This window comes from Trematomus bernacchii, unplaced genomic scaffold (genome assembly GCF_902827165.1).
Source record: "Trematomus bernacchii unplaced genomic scaffold, fTreBer1.1, whole genome shotgun sequence".
NCBI lineage: Eukaryota > Metazoa > Chordata > Actinopteri > Perciformes > Nototheniidae > Trematomus > Trematomus bernacchii.
In genome coordinates, this window is record NW_022987705.1 from 13,412,830 (window position 1) to 13,429,146 (window position 16,317).

General features: G+C 39.2%; 3 protein-coding genes across 3 annotated transcripts; 1 reads left to right on the forward strand and 2 right to left on the reverse strand.

Annotated features, from left to right (window-relative positions):
• Positions 1 to 737: 737 nt before the first annotated feature.
• On the forward strand, positions 738 to 4,975 carry cnot8 (CCR4-NOT transcription complex, subunit 8). Its single transcript, XM_034140107.1, has 7 exons — positions 738 to 866; positions 1,760 to 1,969; positions 2,184 to 2,377; positions 2,511 to 2,672; positions 3,127 to 3,271; positions 3,561 to 3,671; positions 4,139 to 4,975. The coding sequence occupies exons 2-7, from the start codon at positions 1,853 to 1,855 to the stop codon at positions 4,265 to 4,267; spliced, it is 858 nt and encodes a 285-aa protein (XP_033995998.1). The 5' UTR covers positions 738 to 866; positions 1,760 to 1,852; the 3' UTR covers positions 4,268 to 4,975.
• LOC117490608 (gem-associated protein 5-like) lies at positions 4,828 to 14,116 on the reverse strand. Its single transcript, XM_034140367.1, has 3 exons — positions 13,863 to 14,116; positions 13,417 to 13,504; positions 4,828 to 5,748 (listed from the first exon to the last, which is right to left on the reverse strand). Exons 1-3 carry the CDS (start codon positions 14,114 to 14,116, stop codon positions 5,587 to 5,589), a joined length of 504 nt encoding a protein of 167 aa, XP_033996258.1. The 3' UTR covers positions 4,828 to 5,586.
• A 1,073-nt stretch (positions 14,117 to 15,189) lies between these two features.
• Positions 15,190 to 16,263, reverse strand: LOC117490609 (gem-associated protein 5-like). Its single transcript, XM_034140368.1, has 3 exons — positions 16,010 to 16,263; positions 15,565 to 15,652; positions 15,190 to 15,390 (listed from the first exon to the last, which is right to left on the reverse strand). Exons 1-3 carry the CDS (start codon positions 16,261 to 16,263, stop codon positions 15,229 to 15,231), a joined length of 504 nt encoding a protein of 167 aa, XP_033996259.1. The 3' UTR covers positions 15,190 to 15,228.
• Between the last annotated feature and the right edge of the window lie 54 nt (positions 16,264 to 16,317).

The following is a 16,317-nucleotide window of genomic DNA, read 5'->3' on the forward strand; positions in this document are numbered from 1 at the left end:
TAACATATATATGTCATTAGTTTTTGTGTTTATTAAATGACATTTTTAATTAATCTGGAAGTTATAATAGGTTGAAATCCGGTAAGGTGTAATGCATGTTTCCACTTGTTGGTCTTCTATATTATACTATTATCAAGCATAGATAAACATTACATTTATCCATTTTGTTTTTTTGTTTTCTCACATATCTTAGTTTCCAAATAGTTTTAAGGACATAGTGTGGGTGGTAGAAGAAGTATTCAGGTACTTAAAATAAAACTTGCAAAAACACTATGCAAAGATACTGTATTGAAAGGAAAAGTGATGGAAAGATCATTGAAGTAATACACTTTTTACAAAAAAGTGTTTCAAGTTAAAGTCTTTAATGTAATGAAAACAACCCTTGGAATGATAACAATGCATCATGTACTCATATGTTTTGTATGCTGGATGCTCATTTTAAAAGTAAAATGATGTACAATTGGTAAATGTAGTGAAAACAAAAGTTCAATTGTTGCCTTTGGTAAGGTAGACGTAATTACTAACAAGAAAGTACTCTGGTAGCAATAAGCAATTCAATACGTTTTAGAGTTGTTTTGTAAGACAGATATTGTAGAGCTTACAAATTCATCTTTCCTCAACTGTTTTTGATTGGAAGCAGGATTCAAAATGTGGAAAAAATATGTTATTTACCCGTTTAGCCTGTAGAGATCTCAAATCACGTCGTTACATGACAGTGCAGTAGGTGGCGGTATGCACATTTACCCTCTAATTGCCACCCGCCAACATACACAAAGAAGAAGACGTAGGGGACGGAGAAAACGAAGAAGAAGAACAACAGAGGCGCTATTAGCTAGCTTGGCGGGTAACGTCGAGGAAATTCTGAGGTAAACCTATTTTTCATATGTATATACTTTCAACAGCAATATATTTACATGTCTCAAGTGTTCATAGCTGTGTGACATTGCGAAAAGTGGACAAGCAGAGCCGTTTTATTTATGTTTTGTTCCGGTGTTTCCCAATAACGCGAGGATTAGCTTGTGAACATTAGCCACTCATGCTAGCGCCGCAACATCGTTAGTTCGTATGAATGTTATTTTAAATGATGACTAAACACCCATAACCCTTTCCAAATACTTCCAGTTCAGAGGAACGTTTGTGGTTCTTTTTGTTAGGTATATATGATGTGTTAGCTTGATGTTATAAACAACTGCTAGCTAACTTGTATGAGGCTAATTCATCTTCTTGTCATGGTAACGCATAGATAGATAGATACTTTATTGATCCCAAGTTTGGAAGTTATTTTAATACAGCATCAGTGTGTTAAGGCATTACAATATTTATAAGGTTGAATAAAGTATAAACATAATAAAATAAAATAAAAACAATAAACGGCAAATATCAACTTATCTACAGTCATCACTTGGGATGTTAATGGTTGTATTGCATGTGTTGCAACATTTCACACTTTGGATTGATGACTAATTCACTCATTTATATATATATATATATATATATATATATATATATATATATATATATCTCAAACTATAATAAAGATTGCTTTTTCAGTTTATTATCTCTTAGAATACTAGCATATGTTGACCTTGTTTACTGTGTGTGTGTTGACATGTGCTTTAAACATTAGTGTGTGCATTTTCCTTACTGAAACAGCAGTCGTTCTATCCTCATCCTTGCTTGAATAATGCTGTCTTAACTCCAGTGTTGCAGTAAGATGTATACTTATTCACCAACTCATTTTTGTTGTATCCTCTCCCAGAGTTGTCCCTCTTCATCTCACCGCCTCCCCTTCGCCCCCTTCACACGTGCTGCAGGATTGTTGGGCTTTTAGCTCTCATCCAAACCTACCAACATGCCAGCCGCAATAACCGATTCTAGTCAGATGATCTGTGAAGTCTGGGCGAGTAATGTGGAGGACGAAATGAGGAAGATCCGGCAAGTTATTCAAAGCTACAGTTTCATTGCCATGGTAAGAGATTACGTTGCTGTAAATGATTGCTTTATTTGTAAGTAAAGTTTTAAATTGTATATGCTGTTTTCTTAAATAATGCATTGGAGACAAAAACATTACATTAAACAACTGCAGTGATTGAGTGACGATTTGCCATCACATTACGTTGAGCATTAACAGTGCAGGAATAATAATTAAAAGGTGGAGTTTTCACCTGTCTATGTTTCATCAGGACACAGAATTCCCTGGAGTGGTTGTCCGGCCAATCGGTGAGTTTCGAAGCACAGTAGACTACCAGTACCAGCTGCTCCGGTGTAATGTCGACCTCCTGAAGATCATCCAGCTCGGCCTCAGTTTCATGAACGAGGCGGGAAAATATCCTCCTGGCACGTCGACGTGGCAGTTCAACTTCAAATTCAACCTCACGTGAGTGGACCATCCTTTAGCACCGTCTAATCAAATCCATTCTGACCTAAAAGACGTATCAGCTGATGGTTGAGCGTGATGGTAGCATTCCTTTAATGTCACTATGTTTTTGCTTTTTTTTTGCTCATCACAGAGAAGACATGTACTCGCAGGACTCCATAGACCTACTCCAGAACTCCGGCCTCCAGTTTAAAAAACATGAAGAAGAGGGAATCGACACACTCTACTTTGCTGAGCTCCTCATGACATCCGGCCTGGTGCTGTGTGAAAACACAAAGTGGCTCTCCTTCCACAGGTCAGCCGTCTGTTCTGATTCAGCTTTTACATTGTTAGTCCCATTTTACCGGGCCTTGATCCTACAGTTTCTTGAATGTTATATTATTTATTTAAAATAATTCATAAAAAATAACTTCATATCATTTTGGTTACATCTCTAAATGTTATTAGAGCCTTAAAGACTATATAATATATTAGAATTAATTGGTGGGGACAGTGGATCTTGCACACCTTTCGATCAAGGCAGAAATGCCCCCGGACATAGCCTGCTTTCTATCTCCAATGTTATTTTGGGAAAATAGAAAAATAAAATAACAGCAGTTGAATTTATCCTGAAAAGTTTAGAACCCAACTCAATTCTCTGTAGAGAAGCATTTATTTGTTTCCTACTTGTAACTGCACCCATAATTGGTGTTTTTTACAGCATTCTGGAGTCCATCCTAAACCCAACACCTCTGTTCTGTTTCTCTTAGCGGCTACGACTTCGGCTACCTCGTGAAGCTCCTAACAGACGCACGGCTCCCTGAGGAAGAACACGACTTCTTCCAGATCCTCAACCTGTTCTTCCCCGCCATCTACGACGTCAAGTACTTGATGAAGAGCTGCAAGAACTTGAAGGTATTCAAGAGTCCTTTATTGTGGAGTCCTAACTCCACTTAAGAACAAGAGAGGGCTTATGAACATTGTAGCAAAGATGGCAATTGAAACACAATGAAATGAGACTGATGCGCTACTATTTAACATAAAATATCCACAGATATACAAGACAGTCATTTTGTCCAAACCGCATCAGAGGTGTTGATTTCAATCAACATTAGTTGATGATTGGGCAAATGTTCTTTCTTACAATATAAGAAATCAAATGTCAAAACAAGTCTTGAGCTATCTGACATTTGTGTTATTGCAGGGAGGGCTGCAGGAAGTAGCGGAGCAGCTGGAGCTAAAGAGGATCGGGCGGCAGCATCAGGCCGGATCTGACTCGCTTCTCACCGGCATGGCTTTCTTCAGGATGAAAGAGGTACAGTTAAACAAATGTCTTGATGTTTAAAATGCTTTAGTCTAGCTGAGCTGCAGTTTAAGCCGCCTTCAAATTTCTTATCCCAGATAAATTACAATATTTCTAGAATTCGTTTACTGTAAACTGTGCAGAAGGATACACACTGATTTTCTTTTTTACAATAATTATAGTATGTCATGTGTCCGAAACACGATTGGGATCATCACGTGAAAAACCTGACTTTATTCTAAGACCTAAAATCCGCTTTTGTGGCCCTAGGCCTAAGGTTACCATGCCTCGCTAGAGCTTCACTCACCTACTGTTATACTTCCCACTTGAACTTCCTGTTTTAAAAGGAAATGCAGTACACCAAGGAAATACTTTTTCACCCCGATAAGTTTGCCCACCTGAATACATCATGTTAGAGTGGAAGATGGGCTTTCATATCTACAGCAGAATGTAATGGAAATCTGTTTTTTCTGTCTCAGCTTTTCTTTGAGGACAATATCGATGATGCAAAGTATTGTGGGAGATTATACGGCCTGGGCTCGGGCTCCACCCAGCCGCAGAACGGCGTCTCCGGCTCGGGTCAGGAGGAGACCAACAACAAGCACTGACTGACCTTCAAGTGGAACACGCACTTGTTTTAAAAACCCAACCAGCAGATTCTCCCCGATCTCCCTCAACACGTGATCCCTGAACGAGACTAAACAAATATTTCTTTACATTTTCCTCCCGAGTGACTGTAAAATGGACACGGACTCACAGTGACATTGGATCCTTCACTGGCTCAGACGTTTCTTTTTAGTCGCTTTTACTGAGTATATGGCCACATATTCAGAACCATTTTTTAAACCATTTTTTGTTTCACAGCATTATTGACCCCCCCCCCCCCCCCCCCCCCTTCTTTAACAGCATGGGACCAGCTCCTCCATCATACTGTGATTTCAGACCAAACCTTGCCAAAAACAGTCAGTTTGTTCAGTTCAGAATATCCTTCTCATCAGCGGGACTCGTCTCTTGTTGCAGGGATTTCATTTTTTTAAGTTAATGTTGGAAGGGCCTGTAAATTAAAATGTATAATTTTGATGAAAATAAAAATGTTTTAGCTCTTTTCCACTTTCAGAAACTTTTAACGGTGGGCGTCGAAGTGTATAACTGTGCTTGGTTATGCATGTGTCTCAATGGGAAACTACTGTGGTTCTGTACATTCACCCACCATGACAAACTGTCCACCACCAGGTTTACAGATGTTGTGGTTGCTGTTGTTTTTACATTCTACATTGTTTTAAACAGTTGTATATTAAATTGTTTTGTATTTTGAATGTAAACGTTAAGTATTCAATCTTTTTGACCAGCACACTGACACGCAGCTTGTTTAACATTTGTTTCAATGGCTTTTCAAGTAAAGGAGACGTAATGCAAGATTTACCCAAACATGTCTGCAATCTCGCATTTCAAATAAAAAACTAGGGCTTCAACAATTAGACTAATCAGTCACAAGACAGAACATGCATCAACTTTCTGTGCACAATTTATCAAGCATAAAAATGCCAAATAGTTTCCATCTTTTTACATATTTGTTTTGTCAGTAAAATCTCATGCCATAAATTGTAAAGCCACACGACCTTCACTGCCCAAGGATATATAACATTTATTGAAACACTAGAGCAAAGCATCAAATCTTTACACAAGACAAGCAGCTGGAAGCATGTTTAAATAATTACCTATCAATTTATAACAGTTTGAACCGTTAGTGTTGGGCAGTTTAACCACATCTTTTGCTCGAAGTCCAAAATACTGACAGAAAATGGGCATGCAGCTCTTACAGAAGACTTTCAGGCTTTTCTGGAAGTAGAATCAAAGTTTATTTTTACTCAACAAAAAAAGAATGCTGTACAAAGGAAGTGCTTCTTTCAGTCTTTAAATGAAAGATTCAGGTAAGGAATTTCTGAGCAGTTTTGAGGACGGAGGGATTTGTTCCGTATTTGCGGAGCAGATCTTTGGCCTTTTGTTGGAGCGACTCTGAGAGAGACGAAGACTTGCTGATGTGCAGGAGAACCAGACAGCATTCAACAACATCGGGGTGAGGATACATCTGAGAGGGAACAGGAACATAATTGAGTTATTAGAAATGAAACCTGTGGAGGAAACTTCTGTGTAGTAATGCATGGAGTCACCGACTCAGGAAGGAGACACGGTGAGAGTTGGAGCTTTGATGTCAAACACTGATGGGTTTATTCAGAGTATTCGGCCGGAGGATTCACATCACAAATCAAAGAGTCAGAGGTTCTGACCACACGGTAGAGTTGCCACGTCAATTCTGAAGAACCTCTCTCTATGCTAGACCTTTTAACAGGTTCACAGAGAGAAATCAACATCTCTGAAGGAGTAGACTAAACACTGAATCATCTGCGTCCAACGCTCATGGCCTCAAGGATTTCACATCCGAGAGCCCACAAACACCGATAAAGAAGTGCTTCAGTGTTCTCACAACAATTACCCTACGTGCCAGTCAAGTTGACCGGTCTCACACTGGGGACAACAACACATATGGCACCAAGGCCTTTCCTTAAAGGAGATAACATGTCAGAGTAAAAGGTTAGATATCTAGAAGAATTATTCCTTAACAGTTCCTCTCTTTTTATCATTTTTGATAACCTTAAAACATTAGTCTAATAATTCTGGTCAATACTTAAATCAATAGGCGTCTTCAGATTTGACTGTGGTCTCACCTTACATTCAATTACATCACAAAGTAGAATAAGATTGAAACATTCAATCACAATGATTGATACAGGCAATCATAATAGGAAAAATTATCTCTCATCAGTGTTTGGAGCATCTTTTGTCAAAAGCATAATAATGAACACACATAAAACACAGATACATAATAGCAAAATATTTGTTTTAAACTAATATCTTTTATCATTTAAACCATTAGTTAATGTCATTTATCAAACTATAAAATCAAAACCAGAAACAGCTTAAAGATTTGCTTTAAGGCAATCACTAGTCAAAAGCATTTAAAACTTAGGATCATAAGAGATCCAGCTAAGGCATAAAATTCACAGTGGTAATTTGATCAATCTGTAATCGGCAAAGTTGCAGTGTCCTCAATTTTAGGATTACTTTACGTTTACTTCATTACGCTTTAGTCAAGAGTAAGGCACTTAGTCTTAGTAAAATCAATACATTCATTTTAGTCAAGTACATTGTTCAAAATCTGAAAAGGAAAAGTTAGGCAAATATTCAAAGACTTTTGTAAAAACCTGGAAAGGAAAGATTAAACATTCTTAAAACTTTAATTCATACATTTGTAAATGCTACAACTGATCTGTACCAAATTAAGTCTATCACTTATTCTTATTAGCCATACTTACCTGATCATCTACTTATGGTACTTGGAAAGGGTTCTTCTGTGTTTATCTAATGTTGAATATAGAATATCAATTTCTTTCAATTATAATTCTCTAATTTGAGGATCAAATATGCTACATAATTGTTATATGAATTATTATAAATATTTGTTTTGGGCCAAAACTGAAATTAATCCAGTACTTGAAACATCATTTTATGTCTGTCTGTGCATGTGTAATACATTACAGAGTAGTGTTGTTAAGCCTGATTGCTGGATGATTAAGGATATTAACATTATCTGTTATAATATTAGAAATATCTTATTATTCAATACCTTATAATCTGAGAATATTTATTTATTAATTTTGTTTAGTGTGAAAATGTAATCTGATCTGACTAAATATATTTATCACCACTATTTAACACATGTCTGGTCATTGGAAATATAAAAAACAATCATTAATTCAATTCAAAGTTCATCTTTGTACGAGAGCTGGAAGAACATGTCCGTCAGGCTTCCTGACTCGTTCTCCTCCTCCCTTTATGACACCGAGTGTCTGGTGTGTAAAGGCATCCTGATACTGTAGATTAGCACTGAGGTGCTGATTGGCTCAAACTCTTCTTCATCAGAGCGCCATATTTCAACCCCCCAATTGCTCTGCTTTTGTGTGGCTCATTCAGTGAGCACTGTAGTTAATCCCCCAGTGAGACGGAGGCTCATCTGCCGGTATTCCTTCTGCTATCTGCTTGAGTACAACTGCGTATTCCTGATGCATCCAGGTGTCCCCCCCGTGATGGGAGAGGTTAGGAAGACATCAAACTCCTCCAAGAAACATGGAACATTGTATTATAGAAGCCTCTGAAACCCTCGCTCGTCCTGCAAGGTTGTCTGCTAGAGCCCACCGAGCAGAAAGATGAAGAGAAGCATCCCCTCTCAGCAGAAAGGTGAAGAGAAGCATCCCATCTTATCAGAAAGGTGAAGAGAAGCATCCCCTCTCAGCAGAAAGGTGAAGAGAAGCATCCCCTCTCAGCAGAAAGATGAAGAGAAGCATCCCCTCTCAGCAGAAAGGTGAAGAGAAGCATCCCATCTTATCAGAAAGGTGAAGAGGAGCATCCCATCTCGAACGACCTCGTGCTTCCTTGCACGTGGCTGGGGGTGCTCTCTGCACCCGGAGAGTGTGACCCTCTCTCTCTGACCCTTGGCCTTGAGAGCTGTCCTAGTTATTGGGTTACCACCTGATAGGGATGTTTTTCTGAGTGAAGACAACTCAAAGTAATGGATTAGCACATTATCATTTAATTACAAAAATAGGAAAGGCCCCTCAGAATGATTTGGGAGCCTTCCTGACACATGCACATTATCATTTTGAAGGTTTGTGTTAGTCATTTAACATGCAAGAATCATATACTCATCAGTCCATAGCAGAGACATGTTATTGTAAGTTAAAGGTGAGCTTGTCCCTGTGGATATAACCCCTTCTCAATGATTCTAAATGTATATTAATTCACCATTTACCTTTTGATAAAATATTAGTTTATCAGAAATATTTTGTCTCTTCCATTAAACATAGGTTTGAGAAATAAATTACCCAATATAAAATCAATTACTCAATATAATTGACTCTTCCCTCCCTTTTCTTACATATGGTACATATGAAATAATAACTTAGGAGTCTATTTAAGCATGGTATAGTTTATAATCTATTAATCGAGAAGACTCAGTATCACCTGTGTGCAGCTTACAAAAAACCATTGTGATAAACATATATTATGCAGGGCTCTAGGAATGGATACATTTGTTGAAAAACAAAGCATATCTGATTTGGGAGGAAAAGTTTCATCCCTTTAACATCTGTGTTATTACTGAAGGCATAGCATGAATGATATTGGGTGTCTGAGGGTGTCATTACTGAGAAATGTCAAACAAAATCAAAACCTTACATTTGAAAACAGGTTTGCATTCCTCAACTTAAGGTGACGTTATCATTGGAAACAATAAACGCTAATTGTTTTGATGTAGAATCTATACATTGAATCGTTAGAGCAGAACAGAATGGTTTTATTGTAGCCTGAGTTTTGTGCAGCCTTTAGTTTTACCAGGTGGAAACATTGTCTATATAATGTGAATACATGTAGAACTAGACATTAAGAGACCCCTGACATTAGGCCTATTTGAAACAATAGTAGGGGCTTTTACCAGCTCGCTAACTTACAGGCATCCTCTGCATAGCAGTATGAATAGCCTTAAAAACAACCCACTCTGCGGTAACGAGAGTCATGTATCTGAACCAAATGCCCTAAGTGAAGCCGTTAGTCTCATCTGACTGACCCAAGGGTTGGTGCTGGTGTGACAGGGAGGCTTCCAAGTGTTCATAGCAGATGTCATGCTTTCAGTTCATGGCTCAGTGGGGGGGAGCAGACCCATGTGAGACAGTATCAACGGCTGTAATGTTCAGTTTGAGGAGTGTCATTCTCTCTGGGAGCAGGAAATGGTGTCCATTCAGACCAGACCATTAATGTCATGTAGAGCAGCCATAGCATCTCTGTGACTGCACTCAGCCGGACTGCAGCAGGGCAGAACTGGGTGACTTTTAGTGAAGCCGTCCAAGGCCATAGACAAAATGGAACCACGTACTAACAAAAGGGACACAAGGTCATCAATGTCTCTCTTTACCTTTGGCCTAATTGTAAAACAAATTAGTGGAAGAAATGTGGAACACTAATCCATCATCATGTGACATTTAGAGTTAATTTAAATAATTACTTATGGGTTGAAGTCAAATTAACATTAACATTAGAACTAAAGTCAGTCAAAATTGGACTTGCACGGATCAGAATCTAATCAATACACCATTTTCCCAGCTCTGTAATGAAAAGGATATCAAGATTAGGTACATTACAGGAGTGATAAAACATCCAAACATGCACACTTATCTTATTCTAGTAGAGATTAGAGGACAGGTCTAATGTTGTGAACAAAATGATCAAGTCAAAGTTATTTTATTTATTTTATCTTATGTACCCCATTTAATTCAATAATTAATCTTAAATTACTAATAACTTTAAAGTAGGCAACAATTTACAATGTGGATAAGGTGACTACTTATCCAAAGTGTGTGGGTGTGTGTGGGTGTGTGTGGGTGTGTGAACAGCTTGTCTGCCCAAGGTTAAAACATTTGGGACAGCAGTGAGAATGTTATGAGAAACAATTTGTTGCTTAGACTGAACTCGAAAGAAGCTGAGATTAGAACATTTTAAATAAATCTAAACACTTGCACATTAATTAAATACATTTGACATTTAGCTTGAGCTGGGTTCAATACTTTCTTTATGGTATTTAAATTGGGCTCAAGTAGAACCTTTACATGGATTTGGCTTGCAACACAAAGTGATACCGATCTCTGTCTGTTATGATTTGAAAGTCTCATGATTTAAAGTGTAGGGCTGTGAAGGAGAGGCCCTTGGAAAACAACCTCTACTTCTTTGTTAACTGTAATTACTTATTGTAAAGAGATTGCAACATTATACTTTTTAAAGAATTGCTCAATTCATTTAACACATTTATTATGCACACTGTAATGAAAACGTCAACAAATATATTGATCCTGGCTTAACCAGCGACCTTTACTCTTTTGTTCATAAACTCGGTTTCAGAAAACTTGTCAGTAGTTTAACAACTATTATAATTTTAGTAATGTCTCTGGAGACCAATTGGTTGATACGAGAAATCATTTGAAGCAGTTTAATAAAGAATATTAAACTATATTTAAAACTGTAATTAAACTTCAACTTATATTAATTATCTGATTCCAGTGGCCAGTTGGAATAGATAATCAACAAAGTTTCCATTTTGCAGCAACAGCGCAAAAGGTTTCAACAATAATTTGTATTATGTCTGAGTCAAGTTCTGTCTTATCAGCTTTGTTTCGGAATGTGTTCAATACATTACGTTTTTTTTCATTATTACCATACAATACATAGATTTAAGAATAAATGAAACAAATAATACAATATTGACCTAAAACAGCAGACAGATTTTGCCACCCTGACCTCCTCAGGCAGGGTTTTTACGACCAGCAGTGATGCCTCTGAGGGTCTCAGGGTGCAGGACGGGGCATAGGGTTTATAAAAGGTCACAAACATATCTTAACATACCAGCAATACAATTTAAGAATGTATTCTTAAAAGTAATATAATCTTATTTTCTTCTTACACCTACAGCGCACACCCTGAACAGTGTGCTCCTTGTTTACATTTCCTCTGCACACTCAGATACAGCGCACACCCTGAACAGTGTGCTCCTTGTTTACATTTCCTCTGCACACTCAGATGCAGCGCACACCCTGAACAGTGTGCTTCTTGTTTACGTTTCCTCTGCACACTCAGATGCAGGACATAAAAACACTCTTTTGCTATTTATTTTCATTTTGCAGCACATCTATACTACCAGAATTTTGCAAAACACTATATATTATTTAACTTTCTCAAGTCATTTACTTTTGGTGAGTTAACTAAAGCTTAGTTTATTTTACCCTGGCTATGGACTGATTCATTATTAGTTGTTACAAAACATGCACAAGACGGCGGTTAGACAAACCAATATAGACCCCTGATACAAACAATCAGACAAACAAACATGATGAACTCATAATAAACACCAGCGTGACAGCAAAAGTTCATCCAGCTCAATTTAGTCCGGATTAAAGAGGTTTCAGAGGGGGTAGGGACTATTTGATCTCTCCCAATGGGAATCCAGTGGGGTACCTTGACTCGTACCTCCACCCTTGTATACAAGTCCTTAGATCGGTGCCTGAAGACCGTCCAAGAGCAATAACTAGCTTATCCTCTTGCGACTCCACTATCCCTGCTCTAGTGGTGCTATGCCCCCCCGATCCGGAGCACATAGACTTTTTTCCTCTACCCTTTCTATCCGAAACCACACAGTTAACTGTAGTCCTACTCGACCAGCCTACACACCTCCCATCATGTTCATCCCAACGATGAAACACAGTTCTGCTCTACACTTGCATACCACTGCCCACCCATGATCAATTAGCCTATAATTTTATGTATGCACCCCGGACCGACATCAGCTCCTCAGCAATGTAGGGTGCCTGTCGCATCAGGTAATGCACGCACCTCGCACCTGCCAGCACATCGTAAATGGCCACAAGCCACGAGATCGCTTTTAAACAGTCTCTTTTTTTTTAATAGAGACGGCGGTGGTGTGAGTTAAAGTTATAGACAAAAGCTGTGATTTTCTCCCTCTGAGTTCACTTCACCAGCTCATGCAGATACGGGGAGGTATTTGACACACATTCCCCGGAGCCGCAGCAGCTGGAGCCGTGTTTTTTTTAGAGGCGCTGGGGGTAATATCCATGGCTGCTTTAGTTAACTGATAGTGTTGGCCGCTGAAACCCCCGGAATCTCGGCGATTTGTTCATTACAAATCTCTATTTTGATTTCACACAGAAGTTCCACTTTACTGCTGCCCTCATTAAGGTCTTTTTAAACATCTCCGTGTATGCCTGCACGGCACATACGTCCCGAGCAGCACACACACAGAGGGAACCAGCCAGGACAGAGTCCCTGGATGATCCCCTGGGGTTAATAGCCCCAAATGTTCATTAACCAAAACGAAACGCAGCCGCTTAGCTTCACAGATAATTTTAGGATACCGTCAATCACAGATTCTGGTAAGGCAATGTCCAAATGTAGATTTGAAATCACACTTACCAGTCTCTGAAGATCTGTTGGTATCCTGCCGACAACGCCAATTTGTGGAGGAAACTTCTGTGTAGTAATGCATGGAGTCACCGACTCAGGAAGGAGACACGGTGAGAGTTGGAGCTTTGATGTCAAACACTGATGGGTTTATTCAGAGTATTCGGCCGGAGGATTCACATCACAAATCAAAGAGTCAGAGGTTCTGACCACACGGTAGAGTTGCCACGTCAATTCTCAAGAACCTCTCTCTATGCTAGACCTTTTAACAGGTTCACAGAGAGAAATCAACATCTCTGAAGGAGTAGACTAAACACTGAATCATCTGCGTCCAACGCTCATGGCCTCAAGGATTTCACATCCGAGAGCCCACAAACACCGATAAAGAAGTGCTTCAGTGTTCTCACAACAATTACCCTACGTGCCAGTCAAGTTGACCGGTCTCACACTGGGGACAACAACACATATGGCACCAAGGCCTTTCCTTAAAGGAGATAACATATGTCAGAGTAAAAGGTTAGATATCTAGAAGAATTATTCCTTAACAAAACCCTTCTTAAATCACTTGATAAAGTCAGCTTGTTTGGTACTGACAGTTGTGTCGTTATCGATATTTTAGTATTGCACCGCAGACCTTTCAGTCATAACATAACTTGGTTTTTAATTAACAATAATGAAATACCTTGATTGTGTTCGGCAGGTCAGCCAGCTGTTTCTGGTGTTCTGACATCTTGGTCGACAGAGAGAGCAGGGTCTCCTGCTCCTCAGGCCTGAGGGAGAGCACATACAGAAGCTTAATGGGACAAACCATATAATCCAACAAGATCAGCTGAACACCTGAAATGTTCAAAATGTAAACTGCTGAATTTAATCACCTAGTATGTCATATAAAATGTCATTACAAAGTCAACTAAATTAAGGCATAGTATAATGCCATAAAGAAAACGCCATGTCATTTTAAACTAGAGATTTAGACATTAAGCATCATTTTGGATACTGCATGTGTCGGAATTAAATCAGTAAATCAATTAAAAGAGTACTGAATGGTATATTTTATAGTTTCACAGGCAAACATGATATGAAGAGACCCACGAATGTGTCAGTAATCATCAGTAACGGAGCCCTCACCTTTGCTCAGCATCAGCAGAGCCCTCTCTGCTGGAGGAGAGCTGCAGAGGCCTGTCTGCGGCCTCCTTCTCCCCAGAGTCCAGCTGCCCTACCTGGGCCCGGCTGTGCCTCAGCACCAGGGCTGCGATCCGCTCCTGGATCTCCCTCACTGACCTCTGGGAGGCCTGACAGGTGGCGTGACGCTCAGACAGAAGCCCATACGCACCGAGGTCCAGGTCATCAAATGTCCTAGTCTCCGGACTGACACTCTCCATGCTGAGTATATGGCCACATATTCAGAACCATTTTTTAAACCTGTTTTTGTTTCACAGCATTATTGACCCCCCCCCCCCCCCCTTCTTTCACAGCATGGGACCAGCTCCTCCATCATACTGTGATTTCAGACCAAACCTTGCCAAAAACAGTCAGTTTGTTCAGTTCAGAATATCCTTCTCATCAGCGGGACTCGTCTCTTGTTGCAGGGATTTCATTTTTTTAAGTTAATGTTGGAAGGGCCTGTAAATTAAAATGTATAATTTTGATGAAAATAAAAATGTTTTAGCTCTTTTCCACTTTCAGAAACTTTTAACAGTGGGCGTCGAAGTGTATAACTGTGCTTGGTTATGCATGTGTCTCAATGGGAAACTACTGTGGTTCTGTACATTCACCCACCATGACAAACTGTCCACCACCAGGTTTACAGATGTTGTGGTTGCTGTTGTTTTTACATTCTACATTGTTTTAAACAGTTGTATATTAAATTGTTTTGTATTTTGAATGTAAACGTTAAGTATTCAATCTTTTTTACCAGCACACTGACACGCAGCTTGTTTAACATTTGTTTCAATGGCTTTTCAAGTAAAGGAGACGTAATGCAAGATTTACCCAAAATGTCTGCAATCTCGCATTTAAAATAAAAAAACTAGGGCTTCAACAATTGGACTAATCAGTCACAAGACAGAACATGTATCAACTTTCTGTGCACAATTTATCAAGCATAAAAATGCCAAATAGTTTCCATCTTTTTACATATTTGTTTTGTCAGTAAAATCTCATGCCATAAATTGTAAGCCACACGACCTTCACTGCCCAAAGATATATAACATTTATTGAAACACTAGAGCAAAGCATCAAATCTTTACACAAGACAAGCAGCTGGAAGCATGTTTAAATAATTACCTATCAATTTATAACAGTTTGAACCGTTAGTGTTGGGCAGTTTAACCACATTTTTTACTCGAAGTCCAAAATACTGACAGAAAATGGGCATGCAGCTCTTACAGAAGACTTTCAGGCTTTTCTGGAAGTAGAATCAAAGTTTATTTTTACTCAACAAAAAAAAATGCTGTACAAAGGAAGTGCTTCTTTCAGTCTTTAAATGAAAGATTCAGGTAAGGAATTTCTGAGCAGTTTTGAGGACGGAGGGATTTGTTCCGTATTTGCGGAGCAGATCTTTGGCCTTTTGTTGGAGCGACTCTGAGAGAGACGAAGACTTGCTGATGTGCAGGAGAACCAGACAGCATTCAACAACATCGGGGTGAGGATACATCTGAGAGGGAACAGGAACATAATTGAGTTATTAGAAATGAAACCCTTCTTAAATCACTTGATAAAGTCAGCTTGTTTGGTACTGATAGTTGTGTCGTTATCGATATTTTAGTATTGCACCGCAGACCTTTCAGTCATAACATAACTTGGTTTTTAATTAACAATAATGAAATACCTTGATTGTGTTCGGCAGGTCAGCCAGCTGTTTCTGGTGTTCTGACATCTTGGTCGACAGAGAGAGCAGGGTCTCCTGCTCCTCAGGCCTGAGGGAGAGCACATGCAGAAGCTTAATGGGACAATCCATATAATCCAACAAGATCAGCTGAACACCTGAAATGTTCAAAATGTAAACTGCTGAATTTAATCACCTAGTATGTCATATAAAATGTCATTACAAAGTCAACTAAATTAAGGCATAGTATAATGCCATAAAGAAAACGCCATGTCATTTTAAACTAGAGATTTAGACATTAAGCATCATTTGGATACTGCATGTGTTGGAATTAAATCAGTAAATCAATTAAAAGAGTACTGAATGGTATATTTTATAGTTTCACAGGCAAACATGATATGAAGAGACCCACGAATGTGTCAGTAATCATCAGTAACGGAGCCCTCACCTTTGCTCAGCATCAGCAGAGCCCTCTCTGCTGGAGGAGAGCTGCAGAGGCCTGTCTGCGGCCTCCTTCTCCCCAGAGTCCAGCTGCCCTACCTGGGCCCGGCTGTGCCTCAGCACCAGGGCTGCGATCCGCTCCTGGATCTCCCTCACTGACCTCTGGGAGGCCTGACAGGTGGCGTGACGCTCAGACAGAAGCCCATACTCACCGAGGTCCAGGTCATCAAATGTCCTAGTCTCCGGACTGACACTCTCCATGCTGAGTATATGGCCACATATTCAGAACCATTTTTTAAACCTGTTTTTGTTTCA